The 26,245-nt window shown below is 36.3% G+C and overlaps 1 protein-coding gene across 1 annotated transcript; it reads right to left on the bottom strand.

Moving 5' to 3' along the window:
* Positions 1-362: 362 nt before the first annotated feature.
* Positions 363-26,112, bottom strand: LOC116022194 (protein SABRE). Its single transcript, XM_031262795.1, has 23 exons — positions 25,663-26,112; positions 22,517-22,628; positions 22,024-22,302; positions 20,986-21,245; positions 20,291-20,507; positions 18,700-18,870; positions 18,518-18,595; positions 17,848-18,099; positions 15,544-17,637; positions 13,254-15,114; positions 12,814-12,914; positions 12,275-12,631; positions 12,030-12,148; positions 10,309-10,558; positions 9,334-9,558; positions 8,787-8,926; positions 8,225-8,297; positions 7,636-7,737; positions 7,374-7,553; positions 6,746-7,087; positions 1,624-1,791; positions 1,055-1,439; positions 363-965 (listed from the first exon to the last, which is right to left on the bottom strand). The coding sequence occupies exons 1-23, from the start codon at positions 25,731-25,733 to the stop codon at positions 856-858; spliced, it is 7,947 nt and encodes a 2,648-aa protein (XP_031118655.1). The 5' UTR covers positions 25,734-26,112; the 3' UTR covers positions 363-855.
* Between the last annotated feature and the right edge of the window lie 133 nt (positions 26,113-26,245).

Below are 26,245 nucleotides of genomic sequence, written 5' to 3'. Positions count from 1 at the left end.
TTTTTTGTGTGATGTTAACATTAATAATAAAACTGGAAAATCAAGACTATGATACCCTTCAGAGGGTAAAAATTTGTATGAACCATTAACATTGAGGATTTACAAAGAAATGCTAATAGTGAATCTATTGTAAAGGATTCAATACTCAAGAAATTTGATAGCTTTTAAAGTTAAAAGGACTAAAATTGGCAATAAGGGATAGTCGGAGAGGTAAATTCAGAATTAACTCTATGTTATATGTTTTCTAAGTTCACCGCTCCTGTTATGGAGACCGGTGGAGGAGGTACATCGCGATAAAACGAATGTAGTAAAATAACTAGAAAAGTATAATTTGCAGTATATCATAGTAGGGGAAGAAAACAAAGAGTGAATATTTGAATTCTTCCATTATAGCTGCGATTCTGTGAATATCAAGGGAGAAATATGGCCTGGCAACTGGGAGCCAGAGAATGAATGGGAGAAATGGACTGTACACCAGAAAAATATATTTTTCTTTTTATTGCAATTTCTCATGTACACATCCATTCCACTCTGGTTTCCGGCTAAATTTTAACCCATTGCGTTTACAAAAATTAGGGACTCAAGTATCTGAGTCCATCTCACTCTACTATTATATACCATCAAAGTAAAATGTACTGTAGCTCTTAAATAGTTCATTTACCACTTACAGGTTGCTTGCTTGCTTCTTTCTTTCTCCTTGCGTTTACGTTTATTTGGAGATGGCCCCCGGCCTCTAGGGATTGACAGGAGTTGAGTTGAGTTGCAACGGTGGGCTGGGGCGGGGCAGTATGGACAAGTGTGGGTCCCCTTCGCACTGCAGCATTCCCGGAATTTAGAGATCTCCTAACTACTATGCTATTCATTGAAATCTTCATAAGGGGAGGATCCGCTTGAAAAATCACTACAGAACGGTGTATCCCTTGGAGATGAGGGGACAGATTCTTTTTGCTGAGAAGAAGACAAGCCTGATGATGCAGAAAAGATGTGTAAGTTAACAATGGTGTAGGCTGAGACAAAATTCCAACCATAAAAGGGAAGAGCCATGCAAACTAACCTTTTTGCCCTCTTGTGCGGAACTTTTTTGTGTGCCGCCTAATCAATTTCTTGGCTTTTGTTATTGTCAATTGTCTGGCAAAGGGTGGAAACTCTGCCTCACTGTCACTCCACTCACCACCATGTACATCGTTTTCTGCTTCACCTCTCATTGTTCGTAGAACAAAATTCCTTGCCTTACGTCGCTGTGAATTGAAAAGGCCCCTTACGGAGGTCACAAACCGATCGCCTGCCCCATCACTTGATCGCTTGGGCCAGGTTAACGGGTACTGCTCAGATTTTTCAGCTGAACCTCCATCACTATCACTGAGATTAATATCAATGTTGGGAACTCCAGTTGCACCAGCTTCTTTTTGACTATGAGCTTTATCTTTAAACTTCTTGCCCTGCGTTCATAAATTTCAGGCAATAAATCACGTAGAAGAAAAGAATACAATTGTATAGTTCAGAGATAAACAAAGGCAATGAAACTCAAGAAACCTCACATAGTAGCCTAACCCCATTGGAAGCTAGTAATATCATCTCAGCAGCAAGAAGTTAATTCCAAAAGCAAAAAGTACACTTGATTACCTGCATTCCTGTGACAGATTTTAAGACTCCCCATATGATATGCTTCTTAACTCGTGAGAATAGCTTCCTCCAGGTTCCAGTAAATTCAGGACGATGGAATGTATCCATCAGCAATCTTAGATCACTTACAGCAAATCTTGATCCTTCATATGTCACTAGTAACTCAACCTATTCCACAAACACGTAAAATGGTATGAGCACAGGAAGTTGTATGACTGAGAAATAACTCAGAATTGTAATCATACATGATGGAACCAACCTGACTTATCTTAATATTGTGGAACTCTCTCATTCTTCGAGGCCTAGATCTTTTTTCATCATTTGCCTTTCCTACCTTTTTCTCTTCATGAGAGGAGCGCCCAGATTTAATAAGTTTGGAGTCTTTGGATTTATTTCTAGAGGCTTCATCTGGCTGCTCCATAGATGCCAAAGGCTCACATTTTGCTGAAGATGCATCCGAACAATGAGCTTTCAGAACAAGTTCATTAGCAACAGATTCAGCAACAGTTTCCTCCCATGTTCTATCAAAGGAAGATGTTCGTCGTAGTTGCGAAGTTGCACCAGAAACAATATTTGTATTCAAGTTCTGCAACTTCGATGCCTGTAAATATTCCAACATGGGAGGTCAATGTTACAGAGCCTTGCAAAAAGACAGAACATAATGAAATGCTAAAGGTTACATCCATTGATGCATCCTGAAGCAAGTTTGCAATCAAGCTGAAAACACACTAATGTTATTTAATATAACTGAACTTCCTATGCTAGATCCACTGGATAAAGTAGCTAATCATCTTTCCTAGGAGAATCCATATATAGAAAGAACTAAATGAAGCCTTGTATCACAAAGTAAGCCATGAGTTTTTGATGTGGAAGAGCAAGAAACTCACTTCAGAGGCATCAGCAGATGAAGACTGAGAAGTTCCACATGTAATTGGTAGTACAGAGGTGTTTGATTTATACAACACCTGAGAATCTTTAGCTAAATGGCTACTAGAAACTGGAACTTCATATGCTGATGAACCTTTCTTTGCACGCCTTGAACCAGCTGTAGTTGAAATCCAAACTTCCTATCCACAGCAAAACAGTTCAGAAATTGCTCCTATATTCTTGTATTAACCTGATTCTCTTTAGCTGGATATTTTTACCAACCTGTCGTCGCTGGGAGTCTTGTTCTTCTTCTGGGAAAAAGTATTCCCACATCATTCTGTACATAGTCTCAGTCAAGTGTATTTTCAAGGGGTAGATGTCCACCTGGAAAAGGAGACAACCAAACACAATTCTTTTAGGCAACCCAAGAAAAGGTGTAACAAATAGGCTGTGGCCTGTGGGGCATGTTTCTCCTGGATAGTTCTCCAAAACAGAAAAAATAAAAATAAAAAAAAATAAAAGAATTGATAAATACATATATTAGACAGATTGAAAAGCTGTTTGAATGTGTAACAGGCATGCACTGGATAATGATATAATTAATGTTAAAACCATTGGTCTCCATGCATCATATAACAAGGTGCTCTGAAGTCTACATCTGTATTTTCCAAATATATTGTGAACTGTGGAAAACCCACCAGTACGACAACAATGCATGAATGCCACAGTATGAACAGCCATGTCAATTAAATAATAGGCTCAGTTATAGCCATTTTGAAAATGCAATTTTAAAAAAAAATGGTGAAATTAATGCTTTTGAAAAAAGACAAGTGAAATTAATTTCTGTCATCTAAAAAGAACAGCCAATTACCTGGAAGAGTTCAAGAGGACAGTTACCATCTTTAGGAGCTCCCTGTTTTGCATCTACACGAAGCATAACTTTTCTGCAGCATAAGTACCAAAATATAACAACTATCGAAAGCTGTAAACACACTGAAAAATAACTAAATTTATGCATTTTGGTAAAAGAAAAATGACAAGAAAAATACAGGTAAATCTCAAGATAGCTCTCTTTAAATGGTAAATTCAAAAAATTAGGTTATTGGAATCCAATTGGGGAAACACAAGAACAAAGAAAATGTAAAATAAATTAGGTGAAAATGCTAGAGTTTGTTGGGGAGGGGAAGGTTGTCATGGAAGGATCAGAAGTTCAGGACTCTTGTGGCTTCTTTTATTTTTGAATGTCATTGAAATTTTTTCAAATTTGTTTGAGTACTATACTTTTTAACAGAGCAACTAATAAATTGTTCCTGAAATTTTTAAGGCCAGAGCTCTTGTGTAGCTTCTCTTATTTTTGTATAGTTACTGCTACTTATAGATGCCTGATTCAGAACATGAAGGAAGACATAATTTGAAATGGAAATGTGCCATACTTTCCCCATTCAGGAGGAGGGTTCCAGGCTGAAAGAAGCATATCAGACTTGGCATTGGGCAGACAGTTTCTTACAACAAAGTATTTTGTTGTAAACCGAGCAACACCAACATCTTTGTAATCCCTGTCAAAATCATATATCTGCATCGAGAAATTGCATCATTCTAAGCAAAGTATGTCCAATATGGATGACAAACAGATCTACGTAAGTCATCAATTATTTAAAAACCAAAAGATGAGGAAGTTAACAAGCAGAGAATCCAAAATCCTTGGACAATATTATATTAAAATACACTTGCATTCAATTAGTGTATTCAAGAATGAATTACCTTGGGAGGAAGATACCGATATCTTTTCCCTCTTTTTTTACTTCCAAGTTTCAATTACTAACATACACATCCTGATCTTGTTGTTTGTGTTTCAACATGCCAGAGTAATTTTATGGCTCACACAACCATTATCAGTGGTTAAAATTAAAATTCAATGAATTGCCACCTAAAGATATGCACAGATATTTGAAAATTGTAACCATATACTAAAAACCTCACCATGTCATTTATCTCTGCTTCTGCAAAAGATTTACCATCTACAAGCATGCTCCAAACAACTTTATTAATCTGCAAAGAAATGTGCATAGCACATGAAGGACTTTTGTTCTTTTCTTTCTCTGTCAACCGTTGCTGTGCAGCCTTCTGCAGGGCCATCCTTAGAGAAGCAGATGCAGCTTTTCTAGATTTTTGTGCACTAATTAGCTCCTTTTTTAATTTTTTTACCTGTAAAAATGAAACATATAAGCCACAATTTTATTATAATGAAGATATAATAATATCAAACTATCAACACAAGGTAGCACAAAAATACAAATGAAATAGGGATAGAACTTGGAAATCAGGATGGCAAGCTGAAAATGTTTTCTATAAATTACATTCTCAAAAAGAAATATTACAAAATCTACTATACATAAATAAAATTAAAAAGTAAAAAATAATCATTTGAAGAAGGTTTCTTTTCCCAATAAGAAACTTGGAGAAGAAACATTACTACTAACTCTTTAATTAAGGAATTATGAAACATGCTTACAGCCCAGTCTTAGATTCAAAGTTCCAAGATGTGATCTTAAAAGTATTCCACTATTGCAATTTGACAGACAAGAACTCTGTCAAGATAGCCAATAATAAAACTGATTCATCTGGCACAAGGCATGGCATGTCACTTTTATATAAATGAATGTACTTGTCCAAAATTGTATGAACTAGAGGCACACCATGCCATCACTACCAATAAGACATGCTTATTTGAGGGGAGATGAGTTGCACTACCCTCTTAGCAGTTTTAAACAATAGAAATTTACCAGTAAATAACATTTGGGTGACTGTAGGGTAAAAAAGATGCCGGAATTTTGGAAAAAAATAAAATAAAATATCTTTGCATTTCTTAATAGAACAATTGCACAGGAACAATATCTCATAATAATGCTAAAATTTTGAAAAGCAACTTCAAATGTACTTATCTAGTTATCTTACCAATATGGACCTTCCACCAGTTACCATCCATGGATCACGATCCTTTTCTGAATACACTTCTGCAGAAACATCATTACAAAGAGACAACTTCCTGATGTCATCCAGGATTAACTTTTGGAAACGTTCCTTTTCTTCAAGGTTGATCCTAGCTAGTTCTACCTCTTCAACACCATCAGGAACAACTTCATCTGCCTCCTCTTCAACATCTTCATCATCATCAGTTGGATATGATAGACTAACTTTTCGAGGCCTGAATTTTCAACATCTTCATCATATTTCAAATGTAAACAATTTTAGATCAAATATGAAAATGACCAAATTCAACACCTCTAAACCCTTGACCCCAATTTTGTTGGGGAAAGTGGAAATTCACCCAATTGGCATAAGAACTGGAAACTGTTGTCAGTATAAGATTTGGATACTACAAGTTTTAGGTGATAGAATCACAATTGACTGTAAAAGCAAAAGTAGCATGCAATTAGCCATTTAGTTGAAACTATTTAGGGCAGCAAAAACATTAAATTTGAAAAACCAAACCCTCATTCAATGTATGCAGAGCTCATTCTATATATCAGTACATTTTTTACATCTTCCTAAGATTCAAAACCAACCTTCTTCAATTCATAAAAGATCTAGTTTGAAGTTTAGGGTGTGTTTGGAAGCCCGGAAAATGATTTCCGGAAATCATTTTCCGGGCTTCGTGTGTTTGGCAACAGCAGGAAAACGTGGTCAACGGAAAACATTTTCCGTTGACCACGGAAAATCAATGCAAAATTCCGGAAAACAACTTCCGGACAAAATGTCCGGAAGTTGTTTTCCGGAAATGGGAACAAGGCTCCATAGCGAGCCGTCCCTCCTCAGTCGGCGGACTGGTTTCCGCCGGAAACCAGGCAGCCGCCGTCCCTTTTTTTTTTTTAATATTTTTAATTAATTAATTTATTTATTTAAAATAAATATTATTAGTTTATATATTTTTATATTTTAAATAAAATAATAAAAATATATAATTATATATTTCTACTCATTTTCCGGAAAATGAACCAAACACCNTGTGACAGATTTTAAGACTCCCCATATGATATGCTTCTTAACTCGTGAGAATAGCTTCCTCCAGGTTCCAGTAAATTCAGGACGATGGAATGTATCCATCAGCAATCTTAGATCACTTACAGCAAATCTTGATCCTTCATATGTCACTAGTAACTCAACCTATTCCACAAACACGTAAAATGGTATGAGCACAGGAAGTTGTATGACTGAGAAATAACTCAGAATTGTAATCATACATGATGGAACCAACCTGACTTATCTTAATATTGTGGAACTCTCTCATTCTTCGAGGCCTAGATCTTTTTTCATCATTTGCCTTTCCTACCTTTTTCTCTTCATGAGAGGAGCGCCCAGATTTAATAAGTTTGGAGTCTTTGGATTTATTTCTAGAGGCTTCATCTGGCTGCTCCATAGATGCCAAAGGCTCACATTTTGCTGAAGATGCATCCGAACAATGAGCTTTCAGAACAAGTTCATTAGCAACAGATTCAGCAACAGTTTCCTCCCATGTTCTATCAAAGGAAGATGTTCGTCGTAGTTGCGAAGTTGCACCAGAAACAATATTTGTATTCAAGTTCTGCAACTTCGATGCCTGTAAATATTCCAACATGGGAGGTCAATGTTACAGAGCCTTGCAAAAAGACAGAACATAATGAAATGCTAAAGGTTACATCCATTGATGCATCCTGAAGCAAGTTTGCAATCAAGCTGAAAACACACTAATGTTATTTAATATAACTGAACTTCCTATGCTAGATCCACTGGATAAAGTAGCTAATCATCTTTCCTAGGAGAATCCATATATAGAAAGAACTAAATGAAGCCTTGTATCACAAAGTAAGCCATGAGTTTTTGATGTGGAAGAGCAAGAAACTCACTTCAGAGGCATCAGCAGATGAAGACTGAGAAGTTCCACATGTAATTGGTAGTACAGAGGTGTTTGATTTATACAACACCTGAGAATCTTTAGCTAAATGGCTACTAGAAACTGGAACTTCATATGCTGATGAACCTTTCTTTGCACGCCTTGAACCAGCTGTAGTTGAAATCCAAACTTCCTATCCACAGCAAAACAGTTCAGAAATTGCTCCTATATTCTTGTATTAACCTGATTCTCTTTAGCTGGATATTTTTACCAACCTGTCGTCGCTGGGAGTCTTGTTCTTCTTCTGGGAAAAAGTATTCCCACATCATTCTGTACATAGTCTCAGTCAAGTGTATTTTCAAGGGGTAGATGTCCACCTGGAAAAGGAGACAACCAAACACAATTCTTTTAGGCAACCCAAGAAAAGGTGTAACAAATAGGCTGTGGCCTGTGGGGCATGTTTCTCCTGGATAGTTCTCCAAAACAGAAAAAATAAAAATAAAAAAAAATAAAAGAATTGATAAATACATATATTAGACAGATTGAAAAGCTGTTTGAATGTGTAACAGGCATGCACTGGATAATGATATAATTAATGTTAAAACCATTGGTCTCCATGCATCATATAACAAGGTGCTCTGAAGTCTACATCTGTATTTTCCAAATATATTGTGAACTGTGGAAAACCCACCAGTACGACAACAATGCATGAATGCCACAGTATGAACAGCCATGTCAATTAAATAATAGGCTCAGTTATAGCCATTTTGAAAATGCAATTTTAAAAAAAAATGGTGAAATTAATGCTTTTGAAAAAAGACAAGTGAAATTAATTTCTGTCATCTAAAAAGAACAGCCAATTACCTGGAAGAGTTCAAGAGGACAGTTACCATCTTTAGGAGCTCCCTGTTTTGCATCTACACGAAGCATAACTTTTCTGCAGCATAAGTACCAAAATATAACAACTATCGAAAGCTGTAAACACACTGAAAAATAACTAAATTTATGCATTTTGGTAAAAGAAAAATGACAAGAAAAATACAGGTAAATCTCAAGATAGCTCTCTTTAAATGGTAAATTCAAAAAATTAGGTTATTGGAATCCAATTGGGGAAACACAAGAACAAAGAAAATGTAAAATAAATTAGGTGAAAATGCTAGAGTTTGTTGGGGAGGGGAAGGTTGTCATGGAAGGATCAGAAGTTCAGGACTCTTGTGGCTTCTTTTATTTTTGAATGTCATTGAAATTTTTTCAAATTTGTTTGAGTACTATACTTTTTAACAGAGCAACTAATAAATTGTTCCTGAAATTTTTAAGGCCAGAGCTCTTGTGTAGCTTCTCTTATTTTTGTATAGTTACTGCTACTTATAGATGCCTGATTCAGAACATGAAGGAAGACATAATTTGAAATGGAAATGTGCCATACTTTCCCCATTCAGGAGGAGGGTTCCAGGCTGAAAGAAGCATATCAGACTTGGCATTGGGCAGACAGTTTCTTACAACAAAGTATTTTGTTGTAAACCGAGCAACACCAACATCTTTGTAATCCCTGTCAAAATCATATATCTGCATCGAGAAATTGCATCATTCTAAGCAAAGTATGTCCAATATGGATGACAAACAGATCTACGTAAGTCATCAATTATTTAAAAACCAAAAGATGAGGAAGTTAACAAGCAGAGAATCCAAAATCCTTGGACAATATTATATTAAAATACACTTGCATTCAATTAGTGTATTCAAGAATGAATTACCTTGGGAGGAAGATACCGATATCTTTTCCCTCTTTTTTTACTTCCAAGTTTCAATTACTAACATACACATCCTGATCTTGTTGTTTGTGTTTCAACATGCCAGAGTAATTTTATGGCTCACACAACCATTATCAGTGGTTAAAATTAAAATTCAATGAATTGCCACCTAAAGATATGCACAGATATTTGAAAATTGTAACCATATACTAAAAACCTCACCATGTCATTTATCTCTGCTTCTGCAAAAGATTTACCATCTACAAGCATGCTCCAAACAACTTTATTAATCTGCAAAGAAATGTGCATAGCACATGAAGGACTTTTGTTCTTTTCTTTCTCTGTCAACCGTTGCTGTGCAGCCTTCTGCAGGGCCATCCTTAGAGAAGCAGATGCAGCTTTTCTAGATTTTTGTGCACTAATTAGCTCCTTTTTTAATTTTTTTACCTGTAAAAATGAAACATATAAGCCACAATTTTATTATAATGAAGATATAATAATATCAAACTATCAACACAAGGTAGCACAAAAATACAAATGAAATAGGGATAGAACTTGGAAATCAGGATGGCAAGCTGAAAATGTTTTCTATAAATTACATTCTCAAAAAGAAATATTACAAAATCTACTATACATAAATAAAATTAAAAAGTAAAAAATAATCATTTGAAGAAGGTTTCTTTTCCCAATAAGAAACTTGGAGAAGAAACATTACTACTAACTCTTTAATTAAGGAATTATGAAACATGCTTACAGCCCAGTCTTAGATTCAAAGTTCCAAGATGTGATCTTAAAAGTATTCCACTATTGCAATTTGACAGACAAGAACTCTGTCAAGATAGCCAATAATAAAACTGATTCATCTGGCACAAGGCATGGCATGTCACTTTTATATAAATGAATGTACTTGTCCAAAATTGTATGAACTAGAGGCACACCATGCCATCACTACCAATAAGACATGCTTATTTGAGGGGAGATGAGTTGCACTACCCTCTTAGCAGTTTTAAACAATAGAAATTTACCAGTAAATAACATTTGGGTGACTGTAGGGTAAAAAAGATGCCGGAATTTTGGAAAAAAATAAAATAAAATATCTTTGCATTTCTTAATAGAACAATTGCACAGGAACAATATCTCATAATAATGCTAAAATTTTGAAAAGCAACTTCAAATGTACTTATCTAGTTATCTTACCAATATGGACCTTCCACCAGTTACCATCCATGGATCACGATCCTTTTCTGAATACACTTCTGCAGAAACATCATTACAAAGAGACAACTTCCTGATGTCATCCAGGATTAACTTTTGGAAACGTTCCTTTTCTTCAAGGTTGATCCTAGCTAGTTCTACCTCTTCAACACCATCAGGAACAACTTCATCTGCCTCCTCTTCAACATCTTCATCATCATCAGTTGGATATGATAGACTAACTTTTCGAGGCCTGAATTTTCAACATCTTCATCATATTTCAAATGTAAACAATTTTAGATCAAATATGAAAATGACCAAATTCAACACCTCTAAACCCTTGACCCCAATTTTGTTGGGGAAAGTGGAAATTCACCCAATTGGCATAAGAACTGGAAACTGTTGTCAGTATAAGATTTGGATACTACAAGTTTTAGGTGATAGAATCACAATTGACTGTAAAAGCAAAAGTAGCATGCAATTAGCCATTTAGTTGAAACTATTTAGGGCAGCAAAAACATTAAATTTGAAAAACCAAACCCTCATTCAATGTATGCAGAGCTCATTCTATATATCAGTACATTTTTTACATCTTCCTAAGATTCAAAACCAACCTTCTTCAATTCATAAAAGATCTAGTTTGAAGTTTAGGGTGTGTTTGGAAGCCCGGAAAATGATTTCCGGAAATCATTTTCCGGGCTTCGTGTGTTTGGCAACAGCAGGAAAACGTGGTCAACGGAAAACATTTTCCGTTGACCACGGAAAATCAATGCAAAATTCCGGAAAACAACTTCCGGACAAAATGTCCGGAAGTTGTTTTCCGGAAATGGGAACAAGGCTCCATAGCGAGCCGTCCCTCCTCAGTCGGCGGACTGGTTTCCGCCGGAAACCAGGCAGCCGCCGTCCCTTTTTTTTTTTTAATATTTTTAATTAATTAATTTATTTATTTAAAATAAATATTATTAGTTTATATATTTTTATATTTTAAATAAAATAATAAAAATATATAATTATATATTTCTACTCATTTTCCGGAAAATGAACCAAACACCCAAAGACAGTTTTCTGGAGTACATCCAAACACAGAAAATGAACTCATTTTCCAGAAAACATTTTCCAGAAGTCATTTTCCTGCTTTCCAAACGCACCCTTAATAAACTTTATCATTTCCAGCAAAAACAAAACATTAAATGATGAATATTGACATCAAATACCAACTACATAAAGAATATAAGCACAATATTGTCTGAGGCATACTTCTAGATCTTTTTTTATCCTGTAACATCCTATCATATTGTCCACATACTACCATCTCTACTCTGCAGCTGTACAAGTACATCAGATACAAATGTTAGTGTAGTTAAACTAGTCTCAGACTAGTACATCAATGATTAGTAAAACCTTTTTCATGAATCTGAGGGAGCATACCATGTTCTAATAGTAAAACTTCACCCTAATTCATTACATATTCTAGGCAGAAAATTACCAATATTAAAAACCTTTGTTCATGACAGCTATGGAGAGAAATTAAATTAGAGACACATTGGATAACTTGTATTCTAAATTCAAAACCCATACCAGTGTGTGTTTGAATAAATATCCGTTTGTTTCAGTAAATTTTCATGATTGAACAATATTATAGCATAATGTTAAGAACTGAAGGATAATATCAGTAGTGGTCATCCTGTAAAAGGTATCAAGAATAAGGTAAAAGATATACTTACTTTGGAAGTCGAGCAAATAGGAGATTGGTTAAAACATCCAGCATGACTTGAAATTGACGAGATGTCATTGTTGCTGTAATATTATGAGAATTGAAAGAAAGCTCTTTCAAGGGCTTCACCTGCAACACATAATATAACTATAGATCATCCTAAATTAAAAGAAAGTGCCAAGCAAAACTTGTGTAATGAAACATGGTGTCATTACTAAGGAGCCTCTAATCACCAAAAATAGATATAGAGCATACCTTCAAGTCAGGAGTACCACCTTTATACCTTGTATACCGGAAATACATATCACAAGGCATAAATACTCTTTCAAGTAATGCCCCAGTTCTTTTCACTTTTGGTGAGCTTTTACGGATTTTGGGAAGCCACTGAAGTCCAGCCCCTGGATCTACATCAGTTGGGGCAACGTGAGCCTGCACATGCTCTAACATCATGGTGAACTCCATGCGGTTCCATGTCAATTCTGGTTGAGATTCAGGGATCTGAACATTTCCTCCACCAAGTGCCTGTTCAATTATCTCATGGCCAATATGAAGAACTGAATGGAATGAACGAGCTAAAACACGGCCACTAACAGCTGCAAGCAAAAATCTACCCTGCAAGAGGAAAAGGAAGGTCATACAGCATTAGCATAAAATAAAAGCACTAACAGGTAACAGTTCACCAAGTATTGATCGGAATTGCACGCTCACATGCACCATTATAAAGCTGAAATCAGAAAGTTGTTAAAAAGAAAACTGTGCATGGGAGGCATATTCCAGTTAGCCAAACAGCTTACATTTGCATCTTCTGAGTGAAGATTGAATTGTGGTTCAATGACATTCACCATGAAATGGCGGGTCCCCTCCCCCTCAGACTCGTCAGTGCTACCAAATTTTGCTGCAGGAAAATGCATAAAAATTACAATCACTGAAGGATGAGAATGCCAACGAAAGATGTTGAAAGCTATCTGAAAATAATATGTAAAGGCGCATTTGCTCTTCAAAACAACACAAAAGAATAGACTATTATATTGTGAATGCTACAAATACACAAATCGAACATACATGCAACTATGTTGTGCTGGAAGAACTAACTCATAGAGCAAGAATAAACACATTGCTCAAAATAAGTGGACTTTGATAACACATCCCCCAGTAAAATATAAAATTAATAAATAAAATTGAAACTGCATAACTACTGCATGTCAGTAAACTCAAGGTATGGTTCAAACTTTACCAGATTCATTAAAAAAAGAAGCCTCCACTTTAACTGAATTTGAGGGAGATGACCGCAATTGTGATCCTGATGCCCCTGAATGTTGTGGAGATGAGGAATTCACACCATGACTAGGAGGAGACTTCCGATTATCATCTTGAGACATCTCAGATTTGTCAGCCATCTTATTCTCCTCAAGCAACTTTCTGTGAGCATATTGCCGAGAAGGAGATGGCTTTGGAGGTTGAAAAGCTTTAGATAATCCACCAACCCAAGACCAGACAGCATCTCTATTCTCAATAGTCCACAAAAGTTTAAGACCATAAACAAATATGCGCTGACAATTATCTGCAATCACTACATTATATCCATCATCATCACTTAGCTCAGATCTTGCATGGTCATCGCTTTCGCTATCATTTTCAAACTCAGACCTCACATAAGTCACCTCAACATTTCTTCTGTCAGATTCTTGCCATGCCAATAATCTTTCAGGATCAGCTTTTGGAGATTGCCTCCTGATTGTAAAGTAATCAGATGATAAAAGAAAGCCATCATCACGATGTCGTTCTGTGCTGCCACTCACCATACTGCTGCTTTTCACATTCCTAGCCCTTTCCATTGATCCAGATTGTGAAGTTTTCCTAGTCATTTGAACTGCTTGGGAGACACTAGTGCAATCTTCCCTATTAATAAATGCTTTGGGCATGTGAAGGTCAAGACCCTGATACACAAGATCAAGTGGACCACGTTTGCTTTCAAATGTGAATTTTTGCTTTCCTCGACCATAATAAAGTTCATATTTCAGCTTTGTCATCTTAAATGTCAGTCCCTTGGCTGGATCATCATTTTCTAGAGGCATGTGATTGATGCATGCTGGAGTTGCATCAACCCTAAACATGAATTCTGTCATTACCTTGTCTAGTGACAGATTCCCAGATCTAGGAGCTCTTGGGACTCCAAAACGTGGCCACCTAGAAAATGACCGAATTTTCTGAGGAGGAGCATAATTTAAGTTCCAGAATTTGATTAGCCATGCTAAATCATGAGGACCAAGATTGAGTGTTGGGAAATCAATTGAGGGTGTATTTGAACCATAGGCAGCTCCATCAAGGACATGCTGATCACACATAGATGATAATTCTGACTGGCCATAGCAAGGGGGAAGAGCAGGCCTAAGCAACAGATTCCAACGTAGGGACAAAACAGTGGACCTAAAGGGATCATAAACCTTTTCACGAGGAACAAGTTCTTTTGGAAGAGCAAACAAATAATGGTTTAGGGAATTTCCAGAATCACACTCCCATTCCATGGTAACTTCAACACTGAAAACAGGGGCCTCTATGAGTGTACAAGAAAAACCAGTTGGATGTTTTACACTTGAGTTTTTTAGTATGCTCTCCAAACTGCTTATTATAATCTTGAAATCCTTTGCTGAAACATAAACACGACCATCAGATTGTTGCAGTTCCATATAACCTGATATGATCTGAAGCTTGTCAGACATTTCATAGGGATCAGTTGTTGCAAGAACAGTCCATTTGGCTTCAGAGAAGTATAGAGTGATGTTCCCATGCATATAGTTTCTCATTTCATCCCACCATGGCAAGCTCTTTTCCTTTTTCGGTGGAGGAGGATCAGGGTTTGGATCCCTAGTACTTAAATTGGCCCTGCGAAGTGCCACAGTAAAAGCATAACTGATATCTGTAAATGATGGCTCAAAACCAACACCATAGGAAACTTCTGCTTTTTGAAAATATAGGGGCAAATCAGAATATGTTTTCATTGGTGGAGTTGTGCCACTTGCTGAACGAAGCAGACTGACCTTCCTCCACCTCCCAATGAAGACATTTTTGAGAACTTGTGGCTGAAAACATGTTGCCTGCAATTTTAAGGGAAGAAAAAAATGGCAGCAGTTTGTCAACAAGCACAAGGTCATCAATTCAGGATTCAGCAAAACAACTTAATCAAGCAATCTTCAAGAAGGAAAAGTAGATAGGTAGATTAGGCATTAATACTCTTATGATTTAAAAAGGAAATTAAGTGAATGACAGCTACTATGTACATAAATAGAGGCAAATTGTTAATGCTAACTGAATGCAGATGTTATAAACATATCAACTCCAGTGCAGATAATGTCAGAAACCAAGTAGAATTCCTATTTGGATATTCTGTTTAAAGATGTCACAAAAATCAGGAAATGCATAAGATCCATGAGTGTACTGATAATCACTTGAGTTTCTCACTGATAAAAAAATGTCACCCTATAGTAAGGCATGGGAAAAGGGTTTAAGGGAATTTCAGAACAGACCTGCTGAGCAAGCACAAGGCGACCTTCACATTTTCCAGAAGTTGCAGCAAATAATGGATAAGTGTAATTTCTTATTCGTACAGTAAGAGAGCCTGCACGTAAATTGATATTACTACCATATAGTCGAGAGAATGGGATGTTTTGTGCCTGACATACACGATCAAGCTTCTGCAGAAGCTCAATCATACCAGTTTCACCTCCTTCAATTCTTGTCAAGCTTACATCTAATTCTGTAGCACAAACTGAAAAAAGAGAAGTCCTGGAAGTACTAGGCGTAAAACCAGCTTGAAATCCTTCACTGCAAGCCCCTGATCCTTGTGATGGCTTAAGATTTTTACATGCCTGGTAGTATGACCGGAATGATTTCCTATAGATCTCCTCTCGCAGTTTTTGAACTGCAGAAGTGTCCTGCACATCAATCTCTTCTCCATTAAATAGAAACTTGCCTTCCAGAAGAGAAGCATTTTGCTCGGTAGCACCAGAAGATGGACCACTTCTGGAGACAAGTTCATCAAGAAAGTTCAATCGCACAGCTAATTCACTAGCCTCATTCTTCAGCAACTGATAATGTTCATCAAGCCAACCCTGGATTGGCTCTTCTTCAATATAAGCAGTTAGTTCACGTATGCAAAATCTTACACGTCCAACCTTTGATGACCTGGATTTTTTAGGTTTTGGATTATCTTCCTTGTTTGGAAACAAAAGTTTAGTTTTAGCAGAAGTAATGAGCTTTAGAGCTCGAATCATTTCCTCAACAGAATCATCAATGGCACGCAACTGTAACCTGTAAGGCATGCAAATGTGAACATCAAGGGCTTGAATTACCCAGTCCCATTCTGTGCCTCTCTCAGTTTTGGAATTTGATGCAATGCTAGAAGCATAAGGAATCCGAGAAATTTGCATCCTGCTGCTTCTAAATATTCTTGCATTGTTGAAATGGAGTGTGAGCCCTTCAAGAAGCACACCTATCCGTGCATTTTCAGAAAAGATGGACTGGACCTGAATAGTTGTTTCAACTCCATCCCCAACTTCAGCAGATATATTAAGCATTTCCACATCAATTGCAAAAATGGATTCCCTTTTCTTGTGCTGTTTCACAAGCTCTACTGATTCTGCAGATTTCTCTTTCTTCAGCTCATTATCATTCATCACTTCTTTCCTAGATTCTTGAAGCTTATGCTGGTGAACCATTAACTTCAACTGCAAACCAAGTTCAAATAACGCTATATGCAAATCTGGTTCCCATCTGAATGTTATATCAGTAGCACTAAAGAGAGAGCAAACTGCAATGTCTTTAAGACCACCAGATCGCCTCACAAACTTTGCATTTTGCAAGTCAAGCAATGTAACTTCAGTTCCAGGATTATTTTCTTCCAAAAATTCTTGATAGATAGATCTGGCTCTTTCAAGCTCCATCTGTGTGTACTGTTTCTCCTTGTTTATGCAAATGCTGAGATGTGAGACATCAAGAGAAACTGAATACTTCAGTTTCTTTAATTCATCTGAGGCTGTAGACTGTATACTTGCTGTTCGGGGAGTACCATCTGCAGAGACATTAATCAAAACTACCCCACCGTGGGACCCATAATTAACACGTTTGGGGTCTGCAACAACTGCATTTTCTAAGCCAGCATCTCCACTGAAATTTAAAGAACATCTTTCAAGATTAAATCTTATGAGTTGAATCCCCTTTCCCAATGGCTTGGACAATTTTGTACTCCTGTTATGTGCTGGTTTCTTACTAGAAGCAGACAAACTTCTTATTAATGATTTGAAGGAAAAGGCTGCTGATATCAGTGATTCAAGGCGCCTGAAGTTCATAAATACTCCCATGCCAGTCACATCCACGGATAGAACCAATTTACAGTTGATACCATCTTCAGGCAAATCTGTATCCTTTCTGCCCCAATCAACACTAATCTTAGCAACATGCATTAATGATTCTGTATTTGTTTCCACTCCAAACAGGCTCTCATTCAAGCATTCTTGATATTCATCAGACATGTGCAGATTGAATTCACCAAGTTCCATATGTACCGTTGTGCCTGTACTTGATATGTTGTTGGCAAAGACATGTGATGATTGTGAACAACCCTGCAATTTGCAAATGAATATGCCATCATAATTTAAACAGTTAAGAAATTTTTATATGTGAGGTGTCTATTCATTCTTACAGACAGAAGTTCTCCTGTTATCTTGATAGCCAATTTCCATTTTTAATGTTGATAATCTGGTTGCATATTTGGTACTAAATACCATTCCATATTAGAAGATGTGCACTTCTAATCAAAAAAAGAATCTTACATGGTACAACGGTGACCCACTCATATCATAAAGAACAATTGTCATCTCTGGGGCAGAGACAGTGCATGTCCACATAATGGCTTTATGTCCAGAAGACTTTGGGCTTTCAGAAGTAGAACCACCATTTTCAACTACCACTTTCTTTTTCCTCAAGGCAAGAAGGCCCATCCACGGAGTTAATCTGGTTAGAATTAGATTGCTCTGGGTACCTCCAAGCTTAACTTCAACTTCTAACCCAATAGGTGAGGTAGGCTGTACCAAAGCATCTGAAGAATTAAATACAATGGAAAACGAAAAAATATATATTTAAGAATTTAAACAAGCAATGCATCATAATCGAAGTGACAAGACAATATATTTAAAGTTATAAGACATAATATGCAAGTGCTGACAGACATGCATGGGGACATGAGTGTGCACGCAACAATTATTCAGCTATCTCTAAACACAACCCATAACCTCTTAAAATATTATTGGGCTAGTGCTGCAAGGTTCCAGCATCATGCAGGGTCTAGAAAATACAGGTGTACACAGCTGAGACGCATTATCTCAAGCATTTACATACCTCATTTTTGTTTCTATGGAATCCTTAGTGTGAGCTCAAGATATTAAGGAAATCCACAGTAAAAAGATGCTGCTAGAGGATGCAGTATAATGATGTGCCACATACCTGACGTGGAATATGAACTGACGAGACAACATCCAGTTTCAATATTTCCATAACAGAAATACCAGCCTCCCTGAGTAGCTGCAAATAACAGAGAAATTGGAATTTAAAAATGTATTTTAAATTATATATATAAAGAGTGGCACAAATAAAAACTACATTAAAGTTAAAATATGCATGCATACATGAATTTCACTAAATTCCATCTGCAAATCTAGCCGCGTACTTTCTCCCACATCTTCAATTGATCGAGATTTTGAGCCTTTGAGTTGAATGCCCATGATGTTATTCTCCACCATAAGACCTTCTCCACGATGGACAAATTTCATGTCCAATTTGGGTAGATTGAAGCTAAGCTATCAAATAAATATAGTAAGTACATCAATTCAAGTATCAATAAAAGGATTAGAAACACTGTAGACAAACAGATATTAAGGATAAAGGCATTGATATCTGCCTCAAATGTAATCAGGAAACAATAACACATATGCCTCAAAAAGTAATTTTAGGCATACTGAAAAAATGCATATAATGTTATGTCAGCCATCACCTTAACATAGAGACTTTTCAACAGTGCTAACTGGGCAATCAATTGCATTTAATATTTTGATTTAGAGCTGTCATGAATTGAAACTTAAAATGATGATTGTTTTAAGATCAATTATGTTTAACATGGAGCAAAATTAGTAGCAGCAGCAGTAATAGTAGTAAAGTAACCATATTCAAAGCAATTTCCAGTTTTCCACCAATAACAGAGAGTCAGAGACTTTGTAGCTTGTTGCAAGTTGTATATAATCTTGCAGATCTATAGAAGGAAAATGAACAGAGACTTCATTGGTAAAGACAAATAAAGTAAACTAAACCAAATATTAAATATAGAGACAACTAGAAAAGAAAGGTGACACGGACACCATAAGTCTACATGAAAACCTCCTTTAAAGTTCATGAAGAAAACCAGTTTTGTCACTATCTACTCATGGGAAAATCCACAACTAGCACATATTAGACATGTAGTGCATTAAGGGTGTGGCGGCATCTTTACAGAGCAGATAAGAGCAGCCACCATATTAGAGCTTATATTAGAGCTCAGACTATTATACTAACACATATAAGCAGCAAAGCATTTATCTTTTACCTCAAAGCCCCCCATATTTGAGCTTATTTCCATAACCTTCTTTGTGATCTTGTTCTTTACAATTTATATCATATTTCAATTACTTGCACCTAATGTCGCAAGATAAAAGAGCATGTGAACTTAAGCACTTAAGTCCATAGCACAATCATAAACTCTCACTGCCACAGACATGTGGGTGTATGACTATGCAAAAAATCAATCACCACATTCCTTCTCCTGGCATTCCCATCCAAACACAAATTAAAAGCAAGAAGTCAACTCCCCAGTCCCCACACTCACTGCTGTAATAATTTTATTTATCTTTCATCACCTGCTTCTTTCTCTCAGTTTTCTGCTATCCTGTACTAAGCACTGATTTGATGCACCTTCTCCACTATTTAATACTGAAAACAAGTATTCCAGTATTCCCACAACCTTCTTCTCAGTTGTTTCAGAAAGGGAAAAAAAAAATTGAAACAGAGAAAACATGGAATTAAATTTGAACTAAATCTCTGAATTTGCACCATCCAAACATAGTGAGACAAATAAGAAAAGTAATAAAGACAGAATAGCCAAAAATCTAATATGAGTAGGATCTAGAAACTAGTAAAGTAGAAGAAAATGTATGGCAAAGACATGTCAACAGGTCAAACTCAGCTGACCTTTTCTGGAAGCATAGAAGCATATTTACTGATACCCAGTACTGCTGGCTTTTTCTGTGGCTTTTCAGCAGCCCCAGCCTCCAAAGTTCCCATGACTTCCTGAGCTTGAAAAACATCCTCTGCAGCGCTTTTCCTTTTAAGTAACAGCTCCTCATTGAGATTTACAAAAACTTCTCCACTTCTGAGATCGACATCTTTAACTACCACTCCCACTTCCCTAGACCCGAGTAGAACACAGCACAGAGGAAAACAGAAGCAGTCAAAATGAGAACTAGTTCTGATTCCAGAATTAGTATTTAAAGTGGCAGAATAAATATAATTGAAACCCACATTTGAGATGAGATGCTACTCCATTCTGAAAGTTTTAATATTCTGTTTCAAAATGAATGCCATAGCTTCTCAGCAAAGATTACATTCATTCATTCGCTTTCCTGAATTGGAGAACTTTTCCCAATTTTTGTCCTCTACTTGCAAATCTATATCTGCTACTCAAATGGATTCATGGGACCTACTTCTACAACTTCAACGAAATCTTTTTACTTCACAATTCTAAGAAAATGAAAATTAAAACATGGACTGCTATGTCATCCAATTAATTACTAAATATACACACCTTCAATTCCTCTATCATTCTAATACCAAGCCAAACACCAAATGACCAAATCAAGTAGGGAAAGGAAGAAATATAAACCTACCTTTCATGACCAAACTCGCACATAACAGAAAATTCTTCACAGATAAAAGGGGCAGATGTCCTCTCTGTCACAGATAGTAATGTCTGCTGGAGTGGAACAGGTTCACCATAAACTGATGACTGGTCGTAGCTGATTCGTGTATCACCTAAGTGTACAAGGACAGGAACAAGGCTCAACTTCACAAACAAAGCTGCCTTAGATCCACCATCTTTTGATATATCTAGGGTCAGTTCTTTCACCTCCACAGCAGCTTTGGGTGTCTACAAAATTTAACAAAACGTATACTCAAAATTTTAAGCATGAGGCACTCCTTAAAAAACGAGTATTTATAACAAAGAACTTGGAATTTGTTGAGACCTAAAAGCATACAAGTACCCATCCCTTTCACAAGTCAACCATATCCAGACACAACACAGTATAATCACATCAAGAAAACTTCTTCTAGCATTGGCCATCATTTTCCCTGTTTTAACAGTGTTCAGTGTTCAAAAAGATGGAATTCAATCAAGCATGAGTAACATGCATCCCAATCTCACACAGTTGCACTAACACCCGCATATTCATAAAAGAGCGACTGCCTTATTGTATTCCAAAATCACACAGAATATATGAACAAATTAAAATGCCTCTTCTCATCTAACCACATAACCTCCTATGCTCTGATCAATAGACAAAAGTTCAAAACAGTATGTTATAGACTGAATGAAACATTGTGTTGGATCTTAGTCTTTATTCCAATAATTATCTTATATGCAGTACTAATTGCAGTCCATGGTTCTTAGGAACGGAATATTCATTTTTTATTATTGAATGTTGTGTTCCAATCCACACAAAAACTACAAGCTTAAGTTGTTAGAGTGGATACACATTTAGCATATTAAATATTATCAAGTCCACTCATGAGTGGGCCAGATTTTTTCTGAGTCATACATGCTGAAATACTTTGATAACAGGTAGTGCATGGAATTTGTCAAGTATGCATAAATATATTCAATTAACGCTGAAGGAATAAAAACAGCTGCACCCAGCCAGGCTTACTCTGATAGCTAACTCAGTCACAGAAACTGACAAAAATCTTGCCATATTAGCCACAACCATCCACTTTCCTCTTCCTGACTTGCGGGTTCTCTGAGATGACCGAGACCTTGTTTTTTGAGAGGGCCGAGAGCTTTTGCTTGAATTCCTCATAACAATTTCCAAATCACTTATTAGCACCTGCAATTTTGGATCCCTGGATAAAAAGCCAACCCCAAGTTTAACTAATGATTTCCGTAGACTTAATCTGATTTCACCAATGGAAATGCTCTCAACAGCACCCTGCAAATGATTGGTCATTATAGAAAGAAAAATTTTGAGTATAGCAAAACAAAAAATGAACTCAGATCCCTCAAGATAATGAAGAGACTAAAAATGAAAAGACAGGTTCCATTGAGTGGAAAACTCATTTTGCATAAATAATAGTACTACATTAGAAACTAATTAATGCACGCTGTGAAGAAGAGATAAAGCCTAAAAGGAATTAAAGGATAACCTTTTTAAATTTCACCACAACATCTCTCAAACATTTCCATCCAGCAACACGAAATCCAACAGATGCTCCCAGAACTCGGCTCAAAATCCAAGCTATTAACCCAGAAGCAAATCTGAAACAAAATCCAGAATAAATGATACAAAATAAAGATTCAAAATGGATCATGACAACAAATATACAACATTACAACCAAATCAAGAAATAGGCCTAACTTAATAAGTTTATCAAACAATAAAATGAACTAACAGCATTCAAAATCAGGAATTCAACAAAGAAAAGGGAAACAAATAGAATGTGAAACCATTATCGAAGCTCTAAAGTTTACTTAACTTAACTACACTAGCAACTCACTAAAGACATCTAAAATTCTTAATTCTGACAGTAAGATTGCAGCAACAACAGTGAGGAGGCAATACCTTTTTTATTATAAAGTTAAGAAAATGAAATGAAAATCATAGCTTTCAAAAACAAGAGTACTTATAAAAAAAGATAGTGAGCACAATCTAACAACATTAAGCTTGCCAATTTCTCTAAACATCAGAGAGTGGCAATGACCTTAGGTCTTTGTTTATTCAAAAATACATAGTGACTGGATTAACAATTCCTTCACTATATTTATCCCAAGGGTTGAGATTATATATCCTACCCCCCATCACCCTCTTACAATAATCCCAACTTTTGGTGTTGGATATGGAACTCACCAATTAATACCATTCTTTTAAATAAACCAAAAAATGGGTTATAAAGGATTGATACTTCAACTTTGTTAGAGTATGAGAAACTATGTTTTAGAGTTCTACCTAGGATAGTACTATTTGTCCTACAGTGTTTGAGTCCTAATTATAGTTTGAATATTATCCAATCTTATGCAATCCCTATATAAAGGGTCCTTATGAGTCATTTTTATGTGCAAGAAAATTTATAAATAATATATCCTATCAAACTCCTAATTCCATGAACCAGAGAAGCACCCATCATTTTACATTTTCTGTTTCCCAGAAAACAGGTATATTTTTCCACTACTAAACAAGCCCTAACGTATTTTTTGATAAATATGAACAAACCCCGAAGTATTTCTAAATTGAGCTTGGGAAGGTTGCATAAACTCAAATTGGGAATAGTAGAAGTATCAATAACTGCTTTATTACTTTAGTTTCCTGCTAATATAATAATCCTAGAGACATTTTTTCTTTATATTGTTTTTTCTTGGTACTAGAGAAACAAAGACACCAAGACTAAGCAAAAGAGATTAATCCCATGGAGTCACTAAGAAGAAACTTGAGAATGCTGTCCGGAGGATCGTCCGAGATACTAGTTGCCCACTTGCCCCAAGTTAGCAAGATGGCCAGCCCAACAATTATCCTCCTAGAGATTGTAGGATTCCTATTTCCTAGTTTCAGTATCATTTGTCCCCATAAAATAGTTCAGTTTTCATAGCTTTGGTCTTGGTTTAATCTTCAATAGCTTCTGCTTAGCTAGCAAGTGGTGGCTCTTTGCCACATACTAAGATGACCACCTCATGATTTCCACTGGCAGCCACCACAATGGACAGAGAAAGATGCATACAGCAACTGAGATTGATTGACCTCAAGTTAAAAGAAAACTTATGGCAAAAAAAACTGGTGATTATAGATTTATAGCCACAAATTTATTTGGTAGTTACAGTGTGTCAGTGTCCCAATTCAACGTCACCAGAAAAATAAATAAATAAATAAAAGGAGAAGAAACTAGACTGCCTGAAGCCATGAATAAGCCATGCAAATTCAATAACGTGCAATGTTGTTTCAGTTAAAGGAGCTTGGTTCCTTTTAATTAAGGACTCAAGTTTGAATTGTGTGATAGAACACCAAACATTGTGGGAGCTCCCCCCAAATGGTCCAACAACAACTCAACTTTGGATTAGTCAAAACTCAATGTGGCTACTAGAGTACTAGATACTAGGGTATCATGGTACCCAAAAAAAAAAATCTACAATATAGTGCTTAGTATGCAAGAACTACACCAGAATGAAATCCTGGTTCCATATTTTAATCCCATTCCACTCGTTGGTACAAGGATCAAATCTGAGGGTCTTTCCAGTCCATTCCTAATCCAATTTTGTTCACAGTTTCATTCCACCCAAAAAGGTTGGAAGGCCAATTCCTATATACTGTATATTTGGCCCTTGTTATTCATATTATTTACAACCATAAGTCTAACTCATAGTTCGTCTATTTTTATCATTCATTTCAACCAAAATTCCTTAGATTTAATTCGTTCAAAATACTACATTTCATAAACTAGACCAATTTTGTCAAACTAAACTTTTTTTAATACTATTTTAAAAATTTTCTAAATTTGTTTCTTCCAAGAAACAGGCGTTCTTCTCTGTTTTCCATGTAATTTGACATCTACACCCACTACATATAGATTTTTATTTTTCTTTGTTTATTTTTTCAGTGTGATTTTTTAGTATTTTAACTCTATTTACACTGAAAAAAATACCCCAATGTATAATCCACAAATACTATAGTATACAGTGGCTTCACCCCTATTCCTTTCCATATAATTTTATTCCTATACACCAAACACAACATATTATTTCAATTTGTTTTTACTATAATTGGAAGGAAGGCAAACACATCTTTTTAAAAAGTTTGCAAAATGTTATGAGCATAGTATTAATATGTATGCAACCAATCACTACTTTAGTACAAGTAGTGAGACTGAACAAATAAATAAGTAGGAATGACCATTCACTTTGGTCTAAACGATCAAAATGTCCTTTACCTCTTCCACCATGCCCTTACCCAACAAAACAAGTTACGAAATTTCAAGTTTAAATAAAGATTCAAGCTTAATGTGATCAATACAAACCATAACTCTGGCCATCTGAACTACTGCACAAACACTAAAGAGATCATCCCCTATAATTTGTTAGCAAAGCCAGCTCCATCCCAAACACTTTGCTTCCTAGCTCAAATGAAATACACTGGATCAATCCAATCACTATAAATTCTAGCTCTAACAAACCCCAAGCTCAAACAATTTTCCAGATTCAGCAAAAGCATATGCACGCATCAGAGGCACGATCACACCAAAATTTAAAGGAAAAACAAAAAACAGCAGCAGTACAGGTGAATAGATGTGGGAATTCTGTTACTTACGTCAAGAGAAGCCATAGGAGGATGGAAAGGAAGAGGAAGCCGAAGAGGAAGTTTGCCGGAGAAGCCGCCATTCCCGGCGGCGAAGGCGTCGATCGTCGTCGAGCGTCCGGGAGAGGAAGTCAATGCGACAGCATTCTGCTGGTGATGATGGTGGAGTGCCCTAGTGATGAGATGAAAATCGCAGAAAAATCATGCGCATAGTTGACTGGGGAGCATCGATAGTGAATTTGTGGAGGTTTAGTAGCTTTGAGGAAGAGAGAATTTAGGGGAAAATTGCCGAGAGGTGGAGATAAAGAATCGGACGTCGATCTGGAAGGACATGTGTTCTCGAGGATCAAGGCCTGGGCGTGTTACAGTGTACAGAAAGAAGAAGTGAGAGCTTTGGATCGGGTGAGAGTGGATGCATACGCTGATTCGTAGTCGTGCGGTCGAGCTGTCGACCTGTCCACTGTCGTGCGTGCTTCTTCTTCTATATCCCCCGCCAGCATATGCTACGTCTGTAAAATCACTTGTACCTATTTTATTAAAATGAAATTATATATATTTGATACACCAATGACCAATGTTATATATGGTTATGAAT

This window comes from Ipomoea triloba, chromosome 6 (assembly GCF_003576645.1).
Source record: "Ipomoea triloba cultivar NCNSP0323 chromosome 6, ASM357664v1".
NCBI classification, from domain to species: Eukaryota; Viridiplantae; Streptophyta; class Magnoliopsida; order Solanales; family Convolvulaceae; genus Ipomoea; species Ipomoea triloba.
This window is presented reverse-complemented; position numbering and strand designations above follow the sequence as displayed.

Excerpts from the sequence above, each read along its gene's own strand:
- LOC116022194 (XM_031262795.1), bottom strand. The coding sequence starts at position 25,733 with ATGGCGGCTTCTCCGGCAAACTTCCTCTTCGGCTTCCTCTTCCTTTCC. Across the intron at positions 18,100-18,517 it reads CAGTTCATATTCCACGTCAG|CCTACCTCACCTATTGGGTT; the intron begins GTATGTGGCACA and ends GCTTTGGTACAG. Across the intron at positions 12,632-12,813 it reads TTCACTCAGAAGATGCAAAT|GGTAGATTTTTGCTTGCAGC; the intron begins GTAAGCTGTTTG and ends TTCCTCTTGCAG.